The sequence below is a fragment of the Diceros bicornis genome, chromosome 23 (assembly GCF_020826845.1).
Source record: "Diceros bicornis minor isolate mBicDic1 chromosome 23, mDicBic1.mat.cur, whole genome shotgun sequence".
NCBI lineage: Eukaryota > Metazoa > Chordata > Mammalia > Perissodactyla > Rhinocerotidae > Diceros > Diceros bicornis.
The window spans coordinates 27,724,525-27,745,925 of NC_080762.1; the positions used below are offsets into that span (position 1 = coordinate 27,724,525).

At 44.3% G+C, this 21,401-nt stretch overlaps 1 protein-coding gene across 4 annotated transcripts; it reads right to left on the minus strand.

Moving 5' to 3' along the window:
- Positions 1-7,186: 7,186 nt before the first annotated feature.
- MTRES1 (mitochondrial transcription rescue factor 1) lies at positions 7,187-20,845 on the minus strand. Of its 4 annotated transcripts, none has more exons than XM_058566529.1 (4): positions 20,772-20,845; positions 13,495-13,976; positions 11,789-11,861; positions 7,187-7,465 (listed from the first exon to the last, which is right to left on the minus strand). In XM_058566529.1, the coding sequence occupies exons 2-4, from the start codon at positions 13,962-13,964 to the stop codon at positions 7,286-7,288; spliced, it is 723 nt and encodes a 240-aa protein (XP_058422512.1). In that variant the 5' UTR covers positions 13,965-13,976; positions 20,772-20,845; the 3' UTR covers positions 7,187-7,285. The 4 variants fall into 4 exon arrangements, with proteins under 4 accessions (XP_058422512.1, XP_058422513.1, XP_058422509.1 ...); XM_058566530.1 differs by lacking the exon at positions 20,772-20,845 and adding an exon at positions 18,248-18,506; XM_058566526.1 differs by lacking the exon at positions 20,772-20,845 and adding an exon at positions 18,212-18,265.
- Between the last annotated feature and the right edge of the window lie 556 nt (positions 20,846-21,401).

Below are 21,401 nucleotides of genomic sequence, written 5' to 3' on the forward strand. Positions count from 1 at the left end.
TTTCTTCACTTTGGATTAAATGGGATTAGTTCCTCAAAGCTAGCATATTATTAACTGATAACAGAAGGACGCATGTGTTTTCTCACCTCTTTGACTAATTATAAATCATTAACTTTAAATAATATTTTATAGTAAAATAATGTCTCACGCTGTCAGAAACATTTATTTTTGTGCCTAGGGCTCACAGGATGTAAAGGAAGTTGTGGCTTGTGACTGGAACACTTTTCCTACAGTGAGTGAGTGCTCGGTTGTGAGTCCTCACACTTCTGAGCTGTGAGCCTCGTCAGCAGGTTGCGGCTGGTCAGGGCCTGGAGCCCCAAACGCTGAGTCCACAAGTGAGTTTAAGCAGGACTTGAAGGAAGGCTAAATTCTTTAAGCCCCTTCTCGCTGTGGGTATCTTTGTTTTCTACCAAAAAGAAAATTCACAGAGAATCTCAATATATGTGAGCTTACTTATAAAATCTAGGTCTCAGAGATAAGGACTACACACCAAATGAATTACTGTGATCATTGGAATGGTGAGATGCAAGGGACTCTTTAAGGAGCTTCCAGATAGATCTACGATCCCCTGGCCAGTGGTGGGAAAGGAATGAATGTTTATTGCCTGCTCGCAGTAATGGCCCCTGACATTTGTTGATTATGTGCCATGCGTCAGCCACACTGCTAAGAAGTGTACCTGGGTCATTTCTTGTAATCCTCTTAAAAGCCCTGTAAGGGAAGTTCCATAATTATGCCTGTTGAGACAAGAAAGCTAAGGCCCTGAATATGCTCAGTTAATTCTCATAACAACTCAGTGTCTTGAGCGCTGTTACCATCTCTGTTTTGTGGTGAAGCAGCAGCAGAGAAGTAGGCTTATTGCCCACTGCAATTGCGATGGCAGGATTTGAATCCCAGTTTCTCTTTTCCACCACGCCACACCATCTGAGGAACTGAATACCCCTGGGCCCACAATACATAAAGATGCAGATCCAAAAACCATTGCAAGTCGGTGGTGTGCTCTGTCACCCACATCCTCTAAGGCCCAGTTCGTCTGGTCTTAGATATGGGTATGCTGGTTTTAGAATTGCCCTGGGAGAAATAATTTTGGCAATTGTGGACAGATATGTTCTGGTGATAGTAAACTTTTTGAGATTGTGACAGTAACTTCCCTGGATCGGATTCCCTAGGAGCAGAGCTGAGATGGATTCCTGTACAGTTGATTGAGGGCGTGCTCTCAGGAGAAGGGGCAGGAGCAGAGCTGGATGGGGCCAGGGATGGCCGTGAGCAGGAGTATGGCCTTCACCACAGTCCAGCTTCATTCCCACCCACTGGGAAGCATTAGAATATGAATTGTTTGGCAGAATTAGTCACAGGTGAGGCAAAGGGGCTAGCTGGTCATTGCCTGAGGTCTTCCCCAGGGAAGCTGGTGGCTCGCCTGGCAGGGTGGCTCCCTTTGGCCAAGTACAGCGCTCCAGAAGGGCCGCTGTGGTGGTTAGCTGGCCCTCAACAGTAGGGGATGAGTGCCCTGCTAAAGGGGGTGTGGGCGGGACCCCATCAGCATCCACAAGGGGCAGAACCACCAGTGGATCGCTAAGCCCCATCCCCCAGAGGTTCTGATTCAGAAGGTCTGGGTGGGGCTTATACATTTGTGTTTCTAACGAGTTTCCAGGTGCTGCTGGTCCCAGGTCTGCACTTGGAGAACCACTGCACTACAGGAACTTCACAAAATATGCTGTGTGTATCACAGAAACTGAAGGCTTAGCACTTTCCTGATTATTAGAACTAGATCTGAGCTGAAATAAGTGGTTTCCTGTTGTGTTTGTTTGAATAAAACTGACTGCTTTTTAACTAGTGGTAAACTAAATCTTAGCTTTTAGGTCAGTGGGAAGAGGCAGGTTTACAAATGCTTTAGCCTCGGGGCTTAGGGGCGCTGACCAAATGTGATGGTTTTTGCCAGAGCATTTCTGCAGGGGGACGCCTGTTTGATGATTTTATTTTAAGGAATGAGAATTCACTTGTTCTCTAAATAGTTTGTAGTCCAGATGGTGAACTGTGTCCTTGACAGAGTTTGAGAGTATGTAATGCCACAACCCACTCCAGAAGCTCCTGCAGTGTGACAGCTGTGTATCCAGAAGTGATGGTGGGTCCCTACATTACAGGGAGTTCTGTTTTTCATAAGAGCTCCCATTTTCTCAGCTCCCATGATGGGTCAGGATGTACTAGGGACCTGACATACATTCTTTCATTTACTCCTCACAGAAACCCTGTGTGGTGATTATTTTATCCCCCATTTTACAGATGGAGATGCTTCCAGAGGTTAAGTAACTTGGCCGAGGTCATACAGCTGGCAGAGCCAGGGGCCTCTAAGGATGGCCAGGCTGACTGCAAAGTTCCTGCTCTTGATTGGGTAGCTGTGTGGAGAAAATTCCTCCATCTCTCTGCCTAATGGTCCTCCGCCATTTAACTTGGGGTTTTGTTGACTATCTGCAGTTTCTGAGTTTCTGGATCCACCCCAGTGAGAGGGTGTTTGACTCAGGAAACCTTACAATGCCACAGGAAACAGAACAAGGACTGCAGTAAGAATCGTCTCTGTCTCTAAAGGAAGTTCATTCATTCAGCAAAAATATTTGTACCGCCTGCCATCTCCTGGGCACTCTTCCATGACGCTAAGTTCCAGCCTCATTGGTTGGTAGTGAAGAAGCCTGTTTGCGCTTGGAGAGAAGGTTCTGATGGTAAACAGCATAAAGCCTGACATCTCGCCTGAAACTGAATTTCGAGATGCAGACTGAGATCCTTGGCCCCCACTCAATGCAGGCAGCTGAGGCCGTGCAGAAGGAGCAGGGCTGGGCTCTGGCCTGAGGCGCACCTGCAGGCCTGCAGTTTCCTGACTATCTTGTTTCTCACAGATGAACAACTGCTAACTGTGCTGTAAATGCAGAACTCAACAGCCCTGGTCTTGCTGGTATTTGGTTCCTGCTATTTCTGACACAAGGTATTAAACTTTCATCTCCTTCTTGGATTTGACAAGCTGAAATCTCAGCCCAGGCACAGGTCCAGGCATGAAGGGGCATATCCTTCAGCATATTTAAGGCCCCATGGGATGGGTGCCTTCTCTTCAGGTTAATACTGATTGCGTTGCTGGAGTCCAAAGAGTTGGCTGCTATCATGTTAGCCTCACCTTTGATTTCTCTGTCTCCATCAGGAGTTAAGAGATTTCCCCTACAATCCCTAAAGAAAATTCTCTACACATTCTGTGGGGAAGTATCTGATAAGTAACCCCTCTGAGCGGGGCTCTGAAATGGGTATCACCAGTCCAGACCTGGAAACAGAAATTGCCCATGTTAGACACTTGCTGTTCTACCCTGACTGCAGTCTTTGGGGCTTCACTTGTCTGCCTCAGGAAGGTCTCTCCAGCTTTAAGAATAAAGTCCCAGGATAGAAGGCCCATGGGGTGCAGGTGACATCTCTGCAAAGGAACCAAGAAGTGCACGGTGAGCCATGTCCTCAGGACCTAGCAAAATTGTAGATTTTCACCATCCTGCTTCTGATACACCTGGTCTGTTAACCACTAACGATGAACAAAAAAACTTAAAACAAAAAAGGGCCAGCATGGAACAGGAGTGGCCCTCTCAGGAAGCTGCATCTGATTTCAAAGTCCTCAGAGAAACTCCAAGCAACAGACTGGGCAGAAGCAGCAGCCTGCAGGGGCTGGCGCGTGTAGGAAAGGAGAGCTTATGAAGAGTATGTTGAGAGTAAGTCTCTCTCTTCACCCCTCTATTAGACTGGCAAAAATTAGAAAGCTGGCTCATGTCAGGGGCAGGCTGAGGCTATGGGTCTACAGGTACTTCCCCGTGTTGCTGGTGGGAGGGCAGCCATTCTGGCGAGAAAGCAAGCACTATGTTACTTGTGAGGGGATCGGGTGGGGTCTAGGAGAACGTCCCTGGGAGCGGGGGTAGGCAAAATGGGGTGGATGCACTTCGGCATTCATTACGCAGCAGTGAGAAGCAATGGGTCAGATGTACCTGTAGTGCCACGGATGGACCTTAAAAACCATTCCGAGTGAAATAAGTAAGACACGAATGAAATATATAGTAATGCCATTAATGAAATTTAAAATATATGTGCACGGAACAGGCAAACACATTTTACAAGAATGCAAACAAGCAAAAAGATACACATTAAACACATTAGAATGGTTGGCTAAAGGAAGTGAGGAGGGCATGTGGAAATACATGAGGACAAGAAAGGAGAAAAAATAATGAAAGAAAACCTTGGAGGGTAGATACTGGGGCTAGGGCATTTCCTAATGGGAAAACTTGTGGGTGTGCATCCCCATTCCACCCAATGGTGTGTTGGTAAATGTTTAACAACTGGTTCTCCAAGGGAGAAACAAATCCTGATTCGTGGTGTTTGCCGATTTCCAAGGTGGAAATACGCCTACCGTGACTGATTTCAAGCTACCTCTATGACTCACTGAAAGCAGTTTGAGAAATGCACACATCCTGCTCTCCTGAATCTGCTCGATGCAGTTAATAATTTCCTTCACTACTCCCTTGAGATTGTAAATTGACTGATACTTCTGACAGTAACTTTCTGAAAGCCAAGCATATATGACCAAGATACGGCAGAACTTTAGTAGTGTCATCTTACTTGCCTGACATACACTGCACACCCTTTAAGAAGGTTCATGGAACATACACCACCCCCAACTGAAATCTTTCTTTGTAATTTCTTGAAAAATGGTAGTTATGTTTCTGTCTCTCTAATCATTATTGACCAAATAAACCATAACTTAAGCATTATCCCCCAAATGCTAAAAAGATAATTAAACTATTGCCTAGGCGTCTATATAATTTTCCAGGAAAGACAGTAAATGCTATTTGGCAGATAAAGGCAATTAGCATCATATTTCCTAGAGATGAGCTATGTCTTTGAAAGGATTAACCATTACTGGTAAAAGGGCTAGATAGGCCTCTACCAAAATAGTCATAACTTTAAATTGTTCATCCTTTAAAAACTGCAAACATACACTAGAAGCATTTTCACTTTCCTGGGAAAGCAAGAACTATTAACAAAAAAAAATTCTTCTGTGTCATCATCCCATTAGAGCAGGGTGTCTCAGCCTCAGCATTATGGACACTTTGGGTCAGATAATTCTGTTGTGGGACTATCCTGTACACTGTGTGACGTTTAGCAGCATCACTGGTCTCTACTCACTCCATGCCCATACCAGCCCCTCAGTTGTGACAACCAAAAATATCTCCAGACATTGTAAAATGTCCCCGGGGGGCATAATCACCCCTAGTTGAGAAGCACTGCATTAGAAACATCCAAATATTTCTTGACTCTTTTCATCATCTTGGTCACACTTTCACTGAGGAGGCCTTGCCAGGATGCATTATAAAGCAGCTGTCATCTGGGTCGAGTAATGAGTGAACTGCAAGAGCGCCACAAATCTTTATGAATTGCTTTTGTTTCTGCTGTTTCATAGATACCTTCCAAGTCCCTTGCACTGTAGACAACGAGTGAGATCAGTTTTTGCCACGTGCTATGACCAAACCAACGTTCTCCATCATCAGATGTCTTTTTCCTAGTTTGATTTTTAAAAACAGAGAAGTCTGGAATGGGTCAAACCTTGCCAAGCAGCTAAGTTGAGGTTCTAGTTATCAACAGCGCTTCAAAAAGCCTTTCAAATGGCCCTTCCTCTTTCTAGCTACCATCAACTTGCTTTACCTCATACAACACCTTTTAGCTTTCCTCCTCCTTCGAGACACAAAAGGTAAGGCAATTAGTATCCTGATCCCCACCTGACCAATGAGGAAGATGAAGCTCAGAGAGGTTAAGGTCAAATTCTGGCCAAGGTAACCCAACTCGCTAATGGCAAGAAGGAGCCCTCAAGACCCCTGACATATCACTAGATCATGCTGCCTCCGCTCACCTCCCAAGACTTCTTAGGCTTTCTATCATTTTCCAAAGAGAAGTCAAGAGAAGAGAGGGAAAGAGGGGACAGAGAGGTGAAGGAAATGAGAAAAAGTAGGGACATCAATATAGTTTCCTAAATGATGATTAATAACTAACTTATGTTAAAATCAAATGTACTATTTTTACTGATGACTCAGTAAAGCCCATTAACAAGTGGTAAAATAGAAAAATTCCCTCTGTTACACTGCACAGTATATATTATTTCTTCCTGAGAATTTATTTAAGCTTTCAAATAAAAATCGATTTTCCTGAGTCTTCTGAAATCTGAGCTGGTAAGACTTTCAGACTCATGGGCCCAAACATCCCACTGCTTTGAGCTACAACTCCTGGGAATCTACAAACCAATTTATTTGTGCAGATGCCCTTTTCTTAGATGATTTATATCGTGTGTGTGTGTCCCCTCTAATACCCTTTTTTTAGGCTTTGTCTCTTTTATAACACTTTCTTCAAAATTAGAATAATTGGTCTCTGATTCTTTATTCTCTTCATTGATAAAATCTGTGCATTTTCTACTTTCACCTGAAAATTAAACTCTCAGATTATTACCCTAAACCAGAAGAGTCATCAAATTTTCTTCTGTAAAGTGTCAGTCAATATTTTAGGCTTTGTAGGACACATAAGGTCTCTGTCATATATTTTCTTTCTTATTTTTTAAACAACCCTTTAAAAATTTAAAAACCATTCTTAGCTTGAGTGCCTTAGAAAAAGCTCTGGTTGCTTTAGTTTATCAACCTCTGCTGTAAACAATTAGTTTTAAATGGGCCCTAACTAGCCCGTCTGGAAAGGGTTGGAACAACTTTACCCATGCAGACTTCTGAAGCAAACTGAAGGGAACTAGGGCCAACACGTTGGTAATTCGGATGGGCTGGGGGACAAGGGGCCCTCTCAATGCTTCTCCCCTAAGGATATGAAGGGTCACCTTGACTTTGCTTGGTTTTGCCTTAGGAGGCCTGAACCCAGGGAAGCTGGCTGCCAGGGACACAACTGAAATAAAAACATTTAACAAAAGGCCAGTTTATTTTACACTGACTCCCAAGGTAGTTTATGTGGGAAACAGCAAGTTAGTCATTAAACCCTCTCTGGGCTTCGTTCACTCAGCACATGACATTCATGCTCTTGAGCGCAAAATGAGCACAAATCCAGCCCGGAAGGGAATTCCAGGCCACGAGAAGTGTCTCCAAGATAAGGATCTCGATTTCCACAAAATGGCTCAGCAGATTCCACCAATGGTAAGAGAACTTTATTTTAATAGAAATGTCCTCTTTTTAAGCTGGCCCCTTCCCCCACCACGAGAAAGCAGCTTTATCACTAAAAGGCAATCCATTTATTTAGACGTACTCTTTTTAGGCAACTTTAACTTCTTCCACCGTCGTAACACTACTCTGTATTTCTCACTTTCAGTCTTCTCTTCAAACACTTTTTTCAGGAGAATCCTCATCACTGTCTCTGCTTCTGCTTCTTTATCCTCTCCAATGAGAAGGTCCAATGTATCTCCCACTTTCACCTGAAAATGAGAAGAAAACTGAGTCTTGACTACTTTGGCAAACACAGGCCAATGCAAACATCCCCGCTTGGAGTTTTCACCGGGTGACCGTCACGGAAGGCAGGTGAGAAAAGGTCCCATCTCCTCTGTAACAGTCACTCGTCCCAGGTGCTTGGGGGTGAAAGGGCCTCACCGGGAGGGTGCCTCACACACGTGGCCCCGTATTGGCCAGTGTCCTTCCTTCAGACCCAGGCAACTGGCTGCTTGTGGATGGTGCAGTGGCTCAAATACTCGCCTCTAGCGGGTGATTTAAGCAAACACTTGAATGGAGGCATTATTTTGGTAACAATGGCAAAAGACCAAGGAAGTGCGGCACAATCTTAGAGAATATGTGCACAGTAATTACTTCATGCCCTGAGAAAACAATTTTCAGTGTAACACTTTTCATTGATTTCAACCCAGATGAGCTACATAATTGGGGAAGGGCAGGTTGTTGGAAATTAGTCACTGTGAAACAATGCTTAGCTGTATCTCTTAGAGAAATGGAAGTAAAGGAACTTCTTTTCTAGCACTGGCGGCCCCAGTGATGCCACATCATCAAAAAGAGACAAAACACAACTCAGAAAGATGGAACACCAGAGAAGAGGGTAGAGATGATGCTGACTCAGTGGGTTAAAAGGGCTGAGGTCAAACTCATTCTTGCCCGGATGGGAGCTTTGGGTTGAGCTAGTGCAGGGCATGCCCTAGGGCAGTCATGTCAGTATTGCCAGGGTGCAGACAGCCCATGACGGATACCTGGGCCTGGCAGCTCAGGACCTGCCCAGTGACTAAGGAAGGGGCTAAACCGACCTAGGTGCCATATGCTGCTTCTGCTCAAACACAACCAGGGACAACCAGGGGCCATGGCAGACCACTCACCACTGTTCCCAAGGAGGGGGAGGCCATGGACTCTATGTGGGCACATGTGGCCAGTTAAAAGCCTACTGGAGGGCTTCTGTTTAAAAAACAGGGTGCCAAATGCTGACTTTCACTTTATTTTCCAATTAATGCTCTCTGAGGCAGTCATAACTTCACACTGTCTGAACATTTGTATCTCCCCAGGGCAAGCCCATATCTGTTCTCCCAGCCACTCACAGCCTCTGCAGGCCCAGTGTTCAGTCTACAACATGAGGATGTACAACTGACGCCACACTGGTCAATCGGGGTGACCCAGAGTAGCTGGATGTAAAACTCATGCAGGGTCTGATTTTAAACCATTAACTTTGTCCAGTCTGGGCTGAGAAGCAGAAAGGCTCATACCACAGCTAGGCATGAAGACTGCTTCTCCCCCAGGGTTTAAAGGATGGGCTGACCCAGGCATCCCCCGGGGTGGGGGTGGGGGTCATCCTCCTGAAGTTCTGTTGGGTTTAACTAAAAAAAAAAAAAAATGACCACTTGGCCCAACTGTGTGGACATTTAAAATCAATGTCCAGGAGGGGCCGGCCTGGTGGTGCGAGCGGTTGGGTGCACGCGCTCCGCTGCAGCGGCCCGGGGTTTGCTGGTTCAGATTCCAGGCACGCACCGACGCATTGCTTGTTAAGCCATGCTGTGGCGGCGTCCCATATAAAGTAGAGGAAGATGGGCACGGATGTTAGCCCAGGGCCAGTCTTCCTCAGCAAAAATCAAACAAACAAACAAACAAAAAAAACCAAAAACCAACAAAGAGGAGGATTGGCGTTGGATGTTAGCTCAGGGCTGGTCCTCCTCACAAAAAAAACAAAACAAAACAAAACAAAAAAACAAAACAAATAAAATCAATGTCCAGTAATATAAGGCTTGGGACCTCCATTTTACCTTTTTTGGCATAACTTTGTTTCATCAAAATTTATTTTTTAATAAGTAATATATGCACATGATACAAAATTTAAAAGGATATACAGGGGCTGGCCCAGTGGCATAGTGGTTAAGTTTGAGTGCTCTGCCTCGGCAGTTGCCCAGGGTTCGTGGGTTCAGATCCCCTGTGGGGACCTACACACCGCTCACGAAGCCATGCTGTGGTGGCATCCCACATACAAAATAAAGGAAGATGGGCACAGATGTTAGCTCAGGGACAATCTTCTTCAAGCAAAAAGAGGAAGATTGGCAACAGATGTTAGCTCAGGGCTAATCTTCCTCACCAATCAATCAATAAATAAAAAATAAAAATTAATGAATTAATTAATGAAAATAAGTAAATAAAAGGATATACAAAGAAAAGGCATCGCTTCTTGTCCATCCTTTCACAGATATACTGTGCGTGACGTCTGCCCCTTAAAAGAGCAGGCAACATGTAGCCGAAGAGCGGATCCCTTTGGCGGCTTATTTCTAGGGCAGAGAATAGGGAAGGAAGGTTTCTCCCTTGCCCAGTCAATCCCAGGGAGAGGTGAGTTCACTAAGGCTTTGATCCCCACACTTGGGCTCCCTACAGCCTGTTTAAGTCAACAGCTACCTGGCACGTCCAGCACTGTGGCCCCACCTGGTTTGCAGCTCCCAGAGAAGCTGTGATCTGCTACGGGCAGCCAGGGTTAGAGTTGTGGCATCAGACAAGCCCCTGACCCTTCACGGCCGGCAGCTGGGCATGGGCCCCACAGAGCAGGCCCCGGAAAGGAAGAGGAGTGTTCTTTATTCCCTGCAAGGCCCTGTCCTTTTTAATGTGGGAGATGGCACAGCAGACACAAAGCAAAACTGGCTGGGATTAGGGGCTGTTCCAAATATCTACATTTCAAATCTCCCCTTAGCTGCAGTTACTATGGCTACCAGTGCTCCTAGTAACGAGGCAGCCAAGTGTTAACACTGGCCCCTTCCTTTGCTGACCCTCAGGAGAAATCTGGAAGGCAGCCGAGACACAGAACACCCAAAGCAGAATGAAGCAGCAGCAATTACGCTGTAGTTAATATCTCAAAGCAGAGGGAGAAAAATAGACTTGTAGTGTTTGTAAATGAGGCCCTGGCACAGAGGCCTCGCGCTCCAAGAACAGTTCTTGTCTTAGGAACACTGCAGCCGAGGAGGGGGCAGGGTTACAACCAGGAAAAGGCAGTTAAGGGACTAGAAGGACCTGATCTCCAGATGCGTGTCTGGAGAGCCTGATTCCCTGCAGCTCGTTGAACAGCGCCTGACACCGCAATCTGAACCTGCAGGGTCAGGTGCCGTCAGGGGATGGTGGGCCTCATGATGTGGCAGCTGCAACAAGCATTGGGGAGTCCCCCTCTTTCTGTCCACTTAGCCACAAGAACGTGTCTGATCCCAGGGAGCAGGGACTCTGAAGAAGGCCTCAGCACCCACCCAGGTCCACCGGCCCATGGCTCACACCCTCCCATGTCTCAGGGCAACAGGATGCAGCTCTGGTCCTCCAACCCCAGAGGTGTTTTGAAATATGAAAGAATCTTAAAAACAGCCTCCAAAATGTGTCCAACTTCCTGGAACATTTGTTCTCTGGACACTGACTGAGAGTTAGAGTATGTCTGCCAATGCCTCGTATATCTGTGTTTTCAAACTTTTTAAGGGTCTCTGTCATAGATGTTTTTATGGTGTTTTGTTAACTTCTACTATTGTTTTTTTCCAATTATGAAAGTGATACATACTCATAAAAAATTCAGAAAATTAAAAGCATAAAGAAAATATAACCCATAATTCCCCAAAGGGGAATACTAGTAATATTAATATTTTAACTCTAGATGTATGAATATATGTAATTTATTTTTATAAAAATACATATTTTTAACACAATTTATATATATGATTTATTGTTAACAACAATGGATACTGGAAATACATTTTCTTATAATTGACTTCTTTCACTTAATAATAGTATTAATATGGAGCTGTCAGAAAATATAATACCTCCTTTTTGATAGCTGCCTTGCACCCAGAGCAGTGCATCCAGCAAGTGCTCAGGGAGCACACCTGAGCTGAACAGAATTACACATCTGCTCAGGTAACAGCAGGCCAAGGAAACCTCTACACTGATCAGATGTTTCTTTTTAGCCTAATTACTATGATTTCATGGGGGTTAACATTAATGACTTGGAAGTTTAATTACCGGATTTTTGTCAGTTCTGATAGTGGCTTATCTTAAGATTTTAAAGAAAAAGGAGAAGCTTCATCTCAAAGTCATTAAGGCTGCAAAAGAGCAGCAGTCTGTGTGACTGAGGCTGGCCGGTGATTCTCACTAACTTGACCAGGGCTGCAGGGGACCTCAGAGAGGGTAAGACAGACATACACAAGGAGCCACTGATGCCCCAAGTAAGGAGCCTGAGGGGAAACTGGGGCAGCACTGAGTACTGGCAGAGCAACAGACAAAAATATCTGGCTGTCATAATAGCTCACCGTCCTGCTTTTCTTCCATAGTTTTTCCCCATTCAGCCTGAGTTCACCTTTGTAGAATGCATCTTCCACTTTGCTATAAAAAAAAAGTCAAAGTGCTTTAAAATAGAAATATATTCAAAACAATTATACAATTTGAGAAAAACACCTGCCATTAATGCTTATTCTGACACTGACCTCCCCACAAAATCTCCATTCTGGGTGCCGGGAAAGTGCAAGTCAGCCACTCCCACATGTATCTAAAGCATGGAGATCAAGGAGCATTGCCGAACAGATGCTGAACTGCTGCAAAGCTCTGCGAGTACTATTAGGCACGTAGTCAGTCCTCTGATGGGGGCTTTCCCAGAGGGTTTAGCAGTGCACCGAGCCCCATTCAGGACAGGCCTGAGGTACTCCACCGGACTCCCTATGCAGCCACTGCCTGCGAGATGGTAGCTCCCATAATTCACAACAGCGAAGGTCAGTGGGCACTCCCTTCCTCTCAGCTCCGAGAGAAAAACCAGGCACCCCATGTATGGTGAAGCCATTAAGAAATTCTCTGCTAGTCTGCACTGAGGTTGGGGAAATTCCAATCCAGTAGCTCCTGATCTCTCTGAGTTGAATCACTGGGGCAACTAGACTAGGAGAGGGTGCAGACAAAACTCAGTGCCGTTTTCCTCTTGATGCTGTGACTCCAGGTGATTGACATCTGGGGTTCTGCTTAAAAATAACAGCAACAGCTACTAGTCTGGGAGAGGGAGAGGCCTCCTTACTAGTTTGCCAGATTTTAGAGAACATTCAACAAATCTCAATCAGGGTGCTGTGGACTCACAGTCATCTTTATGAGTCCTTAAGCTTCATGGATTGAAAAATTAAACTATGCCACTAAATCAGGTCATAAAGGTACAAACTACCCAAGGAAATCCTTCTGAATTTATTATTCATACCACAGTTCTTACTTTGCACGCACAATGATTGCTAAAGGAACAAATGAACAACGAGGGTCACTATTCTCATATAAGTAGTCTAGCAGAGAAAGAACAAGAATCTTAAAGAAATCCTGCAAGTTACACTTAATATCTCTGTGCACTATATATGAACACACACAGTATTCTTTTCGTAATAGCTGACATATATTGAGTACCCACTATGTGCCAGGCACTGTTATAAATGCTTTAGATAGAGAGATGCTCATTTAATCCTAGCAACCACCTTCTAAAGTGGTTCTATTATAGACTTCACAGATGAGGAAACTGAAGCACAGAGACTTTAAGTAACTTGCCCAAGGTCACACACACAACCAGGATTGAAACCCCAGTAGTCGGGCTGCAGAGCCTGCATTCTTCATCACCACGTTACACTGCTTCCACTGATTCTAAGGGGTACCTTCTCACGCTGTTGCATTTGTGAAACCCAGGTGCATTTTATGCTTGCTATATATATCTAACATGTGAGGCCTTGTCTCCTCAAAAAGTTGTTATTAAATCAATGGTTCGTCTTATAGTCAATTGTGTCTTAAAATCAAGGAAATATGGCACATGGGAATTGCAGACAGTCACCTGACTTCTTTGAAAATCAGTTTCTCATCTATAGAATGAAATAAGTGAAACAGGTCACCCATAAGGTCCTTTCATATCTATGGTTACTCTTCACTATGAGTGACTGGGAATGCTGCATTAAAATAACCAACAACACAAGTGATTTTCTAATAAAACGCACATCATACTTACTTTCGTCCAACATCGAGGCCTGACTTCAGGATAACATCATACCGCAAAGACTGCACTACCTTCTCCAGGTCTTTATAGTCTTTGACTACACTGGGGTCGTCCTCGAGCTCCTCTTCCTGCTCGCTCATCTCATGATGGTCACTCTCTTCATCAGAGATCTCTTCATCTTCAACTTTTTGCAGAGTCTTTTTTGTGGATTTTTTAGAGCTTATATTACTTTTAAGTCTTATGGAAAATGGGAAAATATATTCCGGAGATAGTAAAAGCCTTGGGAGTCTCAGGGAGAAAATGTTATGGAAAAGCGTTTTATAATCTGATGCATTTAACTTGGTACTAGAAAAATATAGGTATCGATTCCAGGAAGCACAGGGTTTATGTGAAGGTGTCCCTCGTAGCGCTCCCCAGAGTCCAATCCAAGCATCTGGCTTTCTTAAAACACTGGTGGGCAATCTGACACTAGCCACAGCCATGGCGCATACGACCTGAAACAGACAATAATTCAGTTTTATTTCACAACTGCAGTGTCCTGACATTCTTACAGCATAAACCACACACACCAAACACTTTCTATCCAGTCCTGTACTTACTCTCCCTACAAAAGGCCTTATTGGTCTCCACGTACCGACGGCCACGCACTGTACCATGGTGAGTCTTCCAGCTGTAATTACTGTGCTTGCCTCATAGGGTTATCAGGAGGGTTGAGTTAGATACTAATGTGTGTGAAAACATTGGTTCCACTCTTCTTCATCCCCCAAATTAGCTTGGGTACTGACTGCTACTGAAAAATATTAACAATAGTTCTCAATGATTTGTTTAAAAAACGAAAATTTCATGGGGAGAAAGACTATTTACTGACATACGTTACATCTTTACAATACTGATTTTGCTCAAGGACACTGGATCATGACTTCATAAAACCCAGAGTGAAGCTCTAAACTTTATTTCAACCTCGAATCCCAGCAAATCAGAGCCAGGAATGAGCAAACTGACAGATCTGCATTTTACCTCCTTTTACATCTTCTTCCCACTGTCTAACAGAGGCATTAACTAGCAGAGAAGGAAGGGGCCTGGAGACCCACAAACTAGGTAACTATTTCCTGAAGCACTGAGGTGCTGACATGCCAGAGAGCAATCAATTCCTGTATTACCTCAAAGACAGCAGAAATCATCTTATTATGATGGTGGCAGACCTTCCCAAGTACATCGAGATGGTTTTAGAGACCATGATTTAGTAATGCAAGAAGGGCTGCCATATGGTCAATATCCTCATGCTTCAAGTTTGCAGATGACTTTCCTCTGTGCCAAGGCTATACTTTCAGACTGATTTGATAATGATTTGCCTGACTTTTCCTTCCTACTTTCCATTCATCACAAAGCTGACAACAGCAGTTATCTGTAAGCATACTCAAAAACACATAGGTAGCTACCTCCAAGCTATATTTGTTAACATTTTGGGCCTTATTTCTGTTGGCATGAATGAGATAGACACAAGCTCAACTTTGTATCTCATTGCTCTTGGGACCCCAACATGAGTCTTAAATGAGAAACAAAGCAGGCTCAATTTAAGGGCTGTTTTTCAATTTTACTATAATTTGAAATAATTTTTAAATGCTATAAAATCCATCGAGTACTCTAAAATACTGACTAGAAACTACCTGAAGCACCTTAAAGAGATATATTGAAAGAAATTACTTTTACACATATTCTATCTAATTTAATAGAGAATGAATAATAACCATTCATAGAAAGAACTTTAAATTTTATTATAAATAGGGATAAAGGAAGAAAATAGTATAGTTCAGTAGCTCCCAGACTTTGCATTTCATCTATCACTACAAACAAAATAACTTTTTAAAAAGTTACCTAATGGTGGATTACTTTTTATTTTGCCAAGTAAAGATATTTTTTATCCTTTATTTTGCCAAGTAAGAATTCTTTTTAGTAGTAATTGCCACTATTACTACCATAATTTTTTAAGAAAAAGGAGATTTCAATGATTATATATGAAATATATTTTCATAGTAGAAAATTATAAAAATATATAAAGAAAACTCAAACCACCCATAATCCACTCTTAAGATAACCACTGTTAACATTTTGGTTAACATTTGGCATAATATTTTCCTCACAGTGTAAAGTTTTAAGAAAAATAATTCACTCATAAGCAGAGCCTCTCGTACCCTCCCACCCACCCAAAACACACAGGAAGGTTAACTATAAGTGGCCAGAGTTCTCTATCAGCCTCAGGAATTCTGTGGTAGGCCTAAGTTCTAGACTCATAAGAATTTATCCAGGTGAGGGGCCGGCCCGGTGGCATAGTGGTTAAGTTCGTGTGCTCTGCTTCAGCAGCCTGGGGTTCATGAGTTCAGCTCCTGGGCGTGGACCTACACACCGCTCATCAAGCCATGCTGTGGCAGCATCCCACAAACAAAACAAAGGAAGATTGGCACGGATGTTAGCTCAGGGATAATCTTCCTCTCTCTCTCTCTCACACACACACACGCACAAGACTTTATCCAGGTGATGTTTAAGTTATGGGCCAAGACACCTATGGTTGAAATCACCACCTGCTGTTGGGCCTGGACCAGACTGCTTTATAAGATGCTCATGTTATGGAGATGAAGACTGGTATTAATAATGAGGATTTGCCTATCTTTAGGTTGTTGTTTTTCAAACTATGGGTCATGAGCCATTATTAAAATTTTTACTTTTTAAGAACTAGAACTGTAGAGTATAGAAAATATTACAGTGCATCACATATAATAAGAGTAAATATTGCTTCATGAGACTCTTGTTACAATTACACATATACATATATACATATAACCACACACACTGGGTCACCTTGTAAAATGTATTTACTGTGGAGAACAAAAAAAGTTTGAAAACACTGGTCTGAATAACTTCAGTAAATTATGTTTTGCTATCACGTATCATGCCAAAGGCCATATGTGTGCCTTGGAGCTCAGGACCTGGCTGCATGTTCCACTCCAATTAACAATACCCCAAAGCCGTATGTGTCTGCAGAGACGAAAAGGGCAGCCTCTCAGGGATAACTTTGTGCAGCTCCCTCATTTTACAGAAAAGTACAAATGAGACTTGGAGCAGTTCAACAATTTGTTAAGTCATACAGGCAGGATTCCAATGCCAACTCGTCTTAACACTCACTGTTTACTATGGGTCAGGCACTGCTCTACATATTAACTTACTTATTCCTTCCAAAAAGCCCATCTCGGTCACACAGATATTAAGTGGATTCAAACCCAGGCTCTCTGGCTTCTAAGTTGAGGCTCTTCACCACCACGCTGAACTGCCCGTCAGACTTCTGACTCCAAGGCCACTGCTCTTTCTGCCACACCATGACATTTATTTTCTCCTCTTCTCTTGAACAAAAGCTAACCTTTACCAACTGCAAAAACAGGCAGGAATAGAGGAGTGGGAGAACTGTCACCCCTACTTGGAAGAAGTCCTAAGAGGAGACATCCTGGGGGAGGGAAGCCCTGCTTCTATGTCAGTCCCTGGACTCCCACATTCTCCACCCCAAAATTCTGCCTTTATGCCACACCATTGTCTCCTAGGAGGAATGCCTGGATACGATGTTGCTCTCTGCATACATCACAAACAGATTATATTTACCTACACGAGGAAACTTTCACTAGCACAAAATAACTATTTAAAATCACACTCACATGTAAATACAATAAACATAATCAAAATGTCAAGCCAAGCATTACCTTTGGCCCCTCCATTTCCTCTCTGACCTCATCTCCTGCCTCTCACCCTTGCTCACTCAGCTCCAGCCACACGGGCCTTCCTGATGCTCTGCATAACCAACAGGCACATTTCTGGGTAGAGTCCTTTGTTCCAGCTGTGCCTAGAACACTCTCACCCCAGATATCTGCATGGATAACTCATTTTCACAATGAGGTCTACTCATTCCAACTCCATTTAACAGGCATTTTGCCCTCCTAATCTTCCCTTACTCTGCTCTACTCTCTTCCCCAATGGCACTTACTACTAGCTATTATATAATTTACTGTTTTGTTTCGTTTTTTGCCTGTCTCCCCTACTAGAATATAAACTCCACAAGGGTAGGAATCTTCACCTATATTTTTTTCCTCTGCTGAATCCCAAGTTCCCGGAATAGTACCCAGCACATGGTAAGTGCTTAATTAAATACTGTGGAATGAAAGTTGAACAAGAGAACTGGAACCCTTAGAATGAACCCGAAACAGAACAAAGATGGGGCTGGATTGATGGGCAAGAGGGTAGATCTCCAAGGACCTTGCATACCAAAGTCTGGACTTGACCCAGAGAGCATGGGAGCCATAGAAAGATCTCAAGTAGGGAAGTGACCCGATAGGAGCGCATTCTAAAAGATTTCTTTGGCGACGGTGTGGACATGAGTAGGAGGATCATCGCGGAGGTTTCGGGTGAGATGTTCAGGAGAAGTATAAAATCTGTGAACTAACCGAAGGCTGTAAGAAAAGCAAAGTCTGCGCTACAGAGGCAACGTTGTCCTTGACCTGCGGGACACTGGGACTCGCTCCAGGCTCCCGAGCCTGTTCCCTACTCCGTAAGGAGAACTTAGTCCAACTGCTTTTAGATCTATTGCAACTAAAAATCCTCCCTTCTCCTGGAGACCTCAGAGGCGGAGTGCCCGCTGGGACCGGGTCGGGTTCCCCTCGCTCCCTCCCCACCCCCGCGGGCCGAGCACCTTCCCGCGTCCCCAAGGTCAAGGGAAACTGGACACCTCCGTCCTCGAGCTCCCAGTCTGCGTCTGCAGCCAGCAGCAGCGGCCGGGCCCACGGCGGAGAGCCTCGGCCCGCCGGGGTCTCCCGACCCCTGCAGCCCCCTGGTCCACGGGGCGTCCCGAGCTGGCCCGGCCGGGGCAGGACGCTGGAGAGTCACGTGGAGACCCGGCAGGAGCGCGGGCGGGGCAGAGGCGCTCGCCGCGCCCGTATTTTACAGGCGCGCGCGGTGAAACAACAGAGGGAGCGCGAGTGAGGGGCGTCAGAAAACCGCACAGTTACCTGTACCTCAAGGCCGCTCCTCCCTCACCCCCTCCCCGCAGCCCCGCCGATCGCCCGCCTCCAGGCCCCGCCCCGCCCGGGGCCCGCCCCTTCCGTCGGCGCCGGCGCGGGGAGAGCGGACCGGCCGGGGCGCACGGCTGCGGCGGCGGCGGGACAGCGACCCCTGCTGGAAGCCGTGCCTCGGAGGACTGCGCGGGGACAGCCGCCTCAGGACAGGCGAGGCTCTGCGCTGAGCCCGGAAGCCAGCGTTGCGTGGTTCCACGTGGCTGAAAAGAGCTTATCTAATGCAGTGGGCTTTGGATTCTCGGGGATCACCAACCCATTGGAACATCTTTGAGACTTGATAGACGTTGTCTCCAGAAAAATCTGCGCACGATGTTCGTGCCAGAATTCACTGACAATATTAAGGGAAGTTCAGAACATCCTTTCAAGAATAAAGCCATTAAAAGATGGACTGAGGGCGGGCCCCATGGCTTGGCGGTTGAGTGCTGGCGCTCCGCTGCTGGCAGCCGGGGTTCGGATCCCAGGCGCGTACCCACTCACTGCTTCTCCGGCCATGCTGAGGCTGCGTCCCACATGCAGCAACTAGAAGGACGTGCAGCTATGACATACAACTATCTGCTGGGGCTTTGGGGGAAAAAATAAATGAATAAAAAAATTTAAAAAAAAGTATTTAAAAAAAAATAAAATAAAAGATGGACTGAGGGGCCACCCAGTGGCCTAGAGGTTAAGTTCCACATGCTCTCCTTCCGGGCCTGGGTTCGGTTCCAGGCGTGGACCTACACCACTTGTGGGCAGCCATGCTCTGGCAGCTACCCCCATACCACGCAGAGGAACACTGGCACAGATGTTAGCTCTGGGCGAATCTTCCTCAGCAAAAAAAAAAAATCAACTTAGTCATACCTGTCCAGCTTACTGATCAGGCAGTAGGTGATTAGATGGCAAAAAAAATCCTGAAAAAACCCAACTCTAAAAATACTGCTTAGCAGTAGACTTTGTGGAAACAGCCCTTTTTGGATGTAAAAAGATGAACCAGAAATTAAAAGAACTTCCAAGGGACTATTTGTTTCATCGTTTCATACATGTTCACATTAACGTTCACGGGGATACGTGTTCTGTTAAATTAGAAATAACGATTTTTTTTTCTTGTTTTCAGAGCATCCTCTCATCTCTTTCCTGTCCTTTGCACCAGCTCTAAGACTTGTACACTTTCTTTTCCACTGCTTGCTCACTGCTTCACACGTGGCTGCTTGGTTGCGTTTGTGCAGTTAGAAAAAGCAGTTACAAATTGTTTCAAGTGCTGAAGTGATACAACTTTATGTATTATATCAATTCAGTTTCTACTGTTGACATTTTATACAGGCGATACACAGTTGCATTTACTAGTGTGATTTGGAAAAGATTACAGATAAATTGTTAAATCTGCCAGTAACTGGGGTTAATCAGTATTATTATAAAGTGACAAAATTGCTGTATGATTATGCGTGATTATGGAAGGAGATCAAAGAATACAGTGGTATTGGATTACATAGAATCAATTTAGTCATTGGCTTTTAAAAATATAAACATTTCATTAGATGAATCCAGTTAATTTTTAACTTAAAATGGTAATTAACATATAAAACTGCTGTGAGATTAACATGTAATGTGTGTGTATACACATATTTATGATTTTTAATTTTTTTTTTTCACAGGAACCTGTTTCTTTTCCCCAGTGGGCAGGAGCCCCTGCTGTAGTGCATTGTGGGCATTGTAGTTTTCACAGCTTTAGACCGCCTAGGGGACTAAGTTCCCATTTCAGTCAACGGGGCTGCACTAGGTCAGACCACAAGACACTGGGAATTGAGCTAGGAGTTAAGCCTACAAGTCTAGGCTCCAGCTTTTAATTTAGCTCAAATACTCAATCTTAAGTAAAGAGATGAGTAAATCAGACAGTGCTTTTGGTGGGCCATGTAGATGAGCTTAAAGTTATTTTTTAAGGCAGGAGGAGCAGCCTCACTTTGGATACTCTGAATATTGTTATGGGCTAGATTTTATTCTTTTATATTTTCTCTTACAATTTATTTACTATTTATTTATTTATTTGCTTGTTTAAGTGGAGAAAAATTACCTGGAGAAGAAAGTTCCTTTCCACTGCCTCACCTTACTTACCCCAAACCTCAAGGTTAGCTAGTTACCAAAGACATTTTAAGAGCAATCCATTACAAAGCCCCATCCCTCCACTCTGAACACCTCCCCTCTTACCTTCTCAAGGAGCTTTGTCCTTAGGCCCTCCTCTTTCCTGAATCATCAGTCTTTGTTACTCTTCCAGATCATTCCTGCCAGCACACAAAGAACACAAACATGTAACAAGTTCTAATTATGTCACATATATCTACTCTATATATGAGATATTTTTTAATTTTTAAAATTTAATATAAATAATGTGATACTTTTTTTCATTCCACTTTATTTTTGAGATTCATTTCGTGTTTATACATGCATTTTGGCTCCTTTATACAATTCATATGTAAACTATTCCCAGTTTATTGGTTTCTTTTTTTTAAAGACTTTATTTATTTTATTTTTCCCCCCAAAGCCCCAGCAGATAGTTGTATGTCATAGCTGCACATCCTTCCAGTTGCTGCATGTGGGACTCAGCCTCAGGATGGACGGAGAAGTGGTGCCTCGATGCGCACCCGGGATCCGAACCCGGGCCACCAGCATCGCAGCGCGCACACTTAACCACCAAGCCACAGGGCCGGCCCTATTGGTTTCTTTACTAAAGAACAATTAGGTTCTTTCAAACACTGCAGAGGTGGCACTTACAGAGATATCACTCTGTGAAAGTTTCTCCAGTGTGCTTACTTAAAATAGGAATCTCTGGGTCCTGGA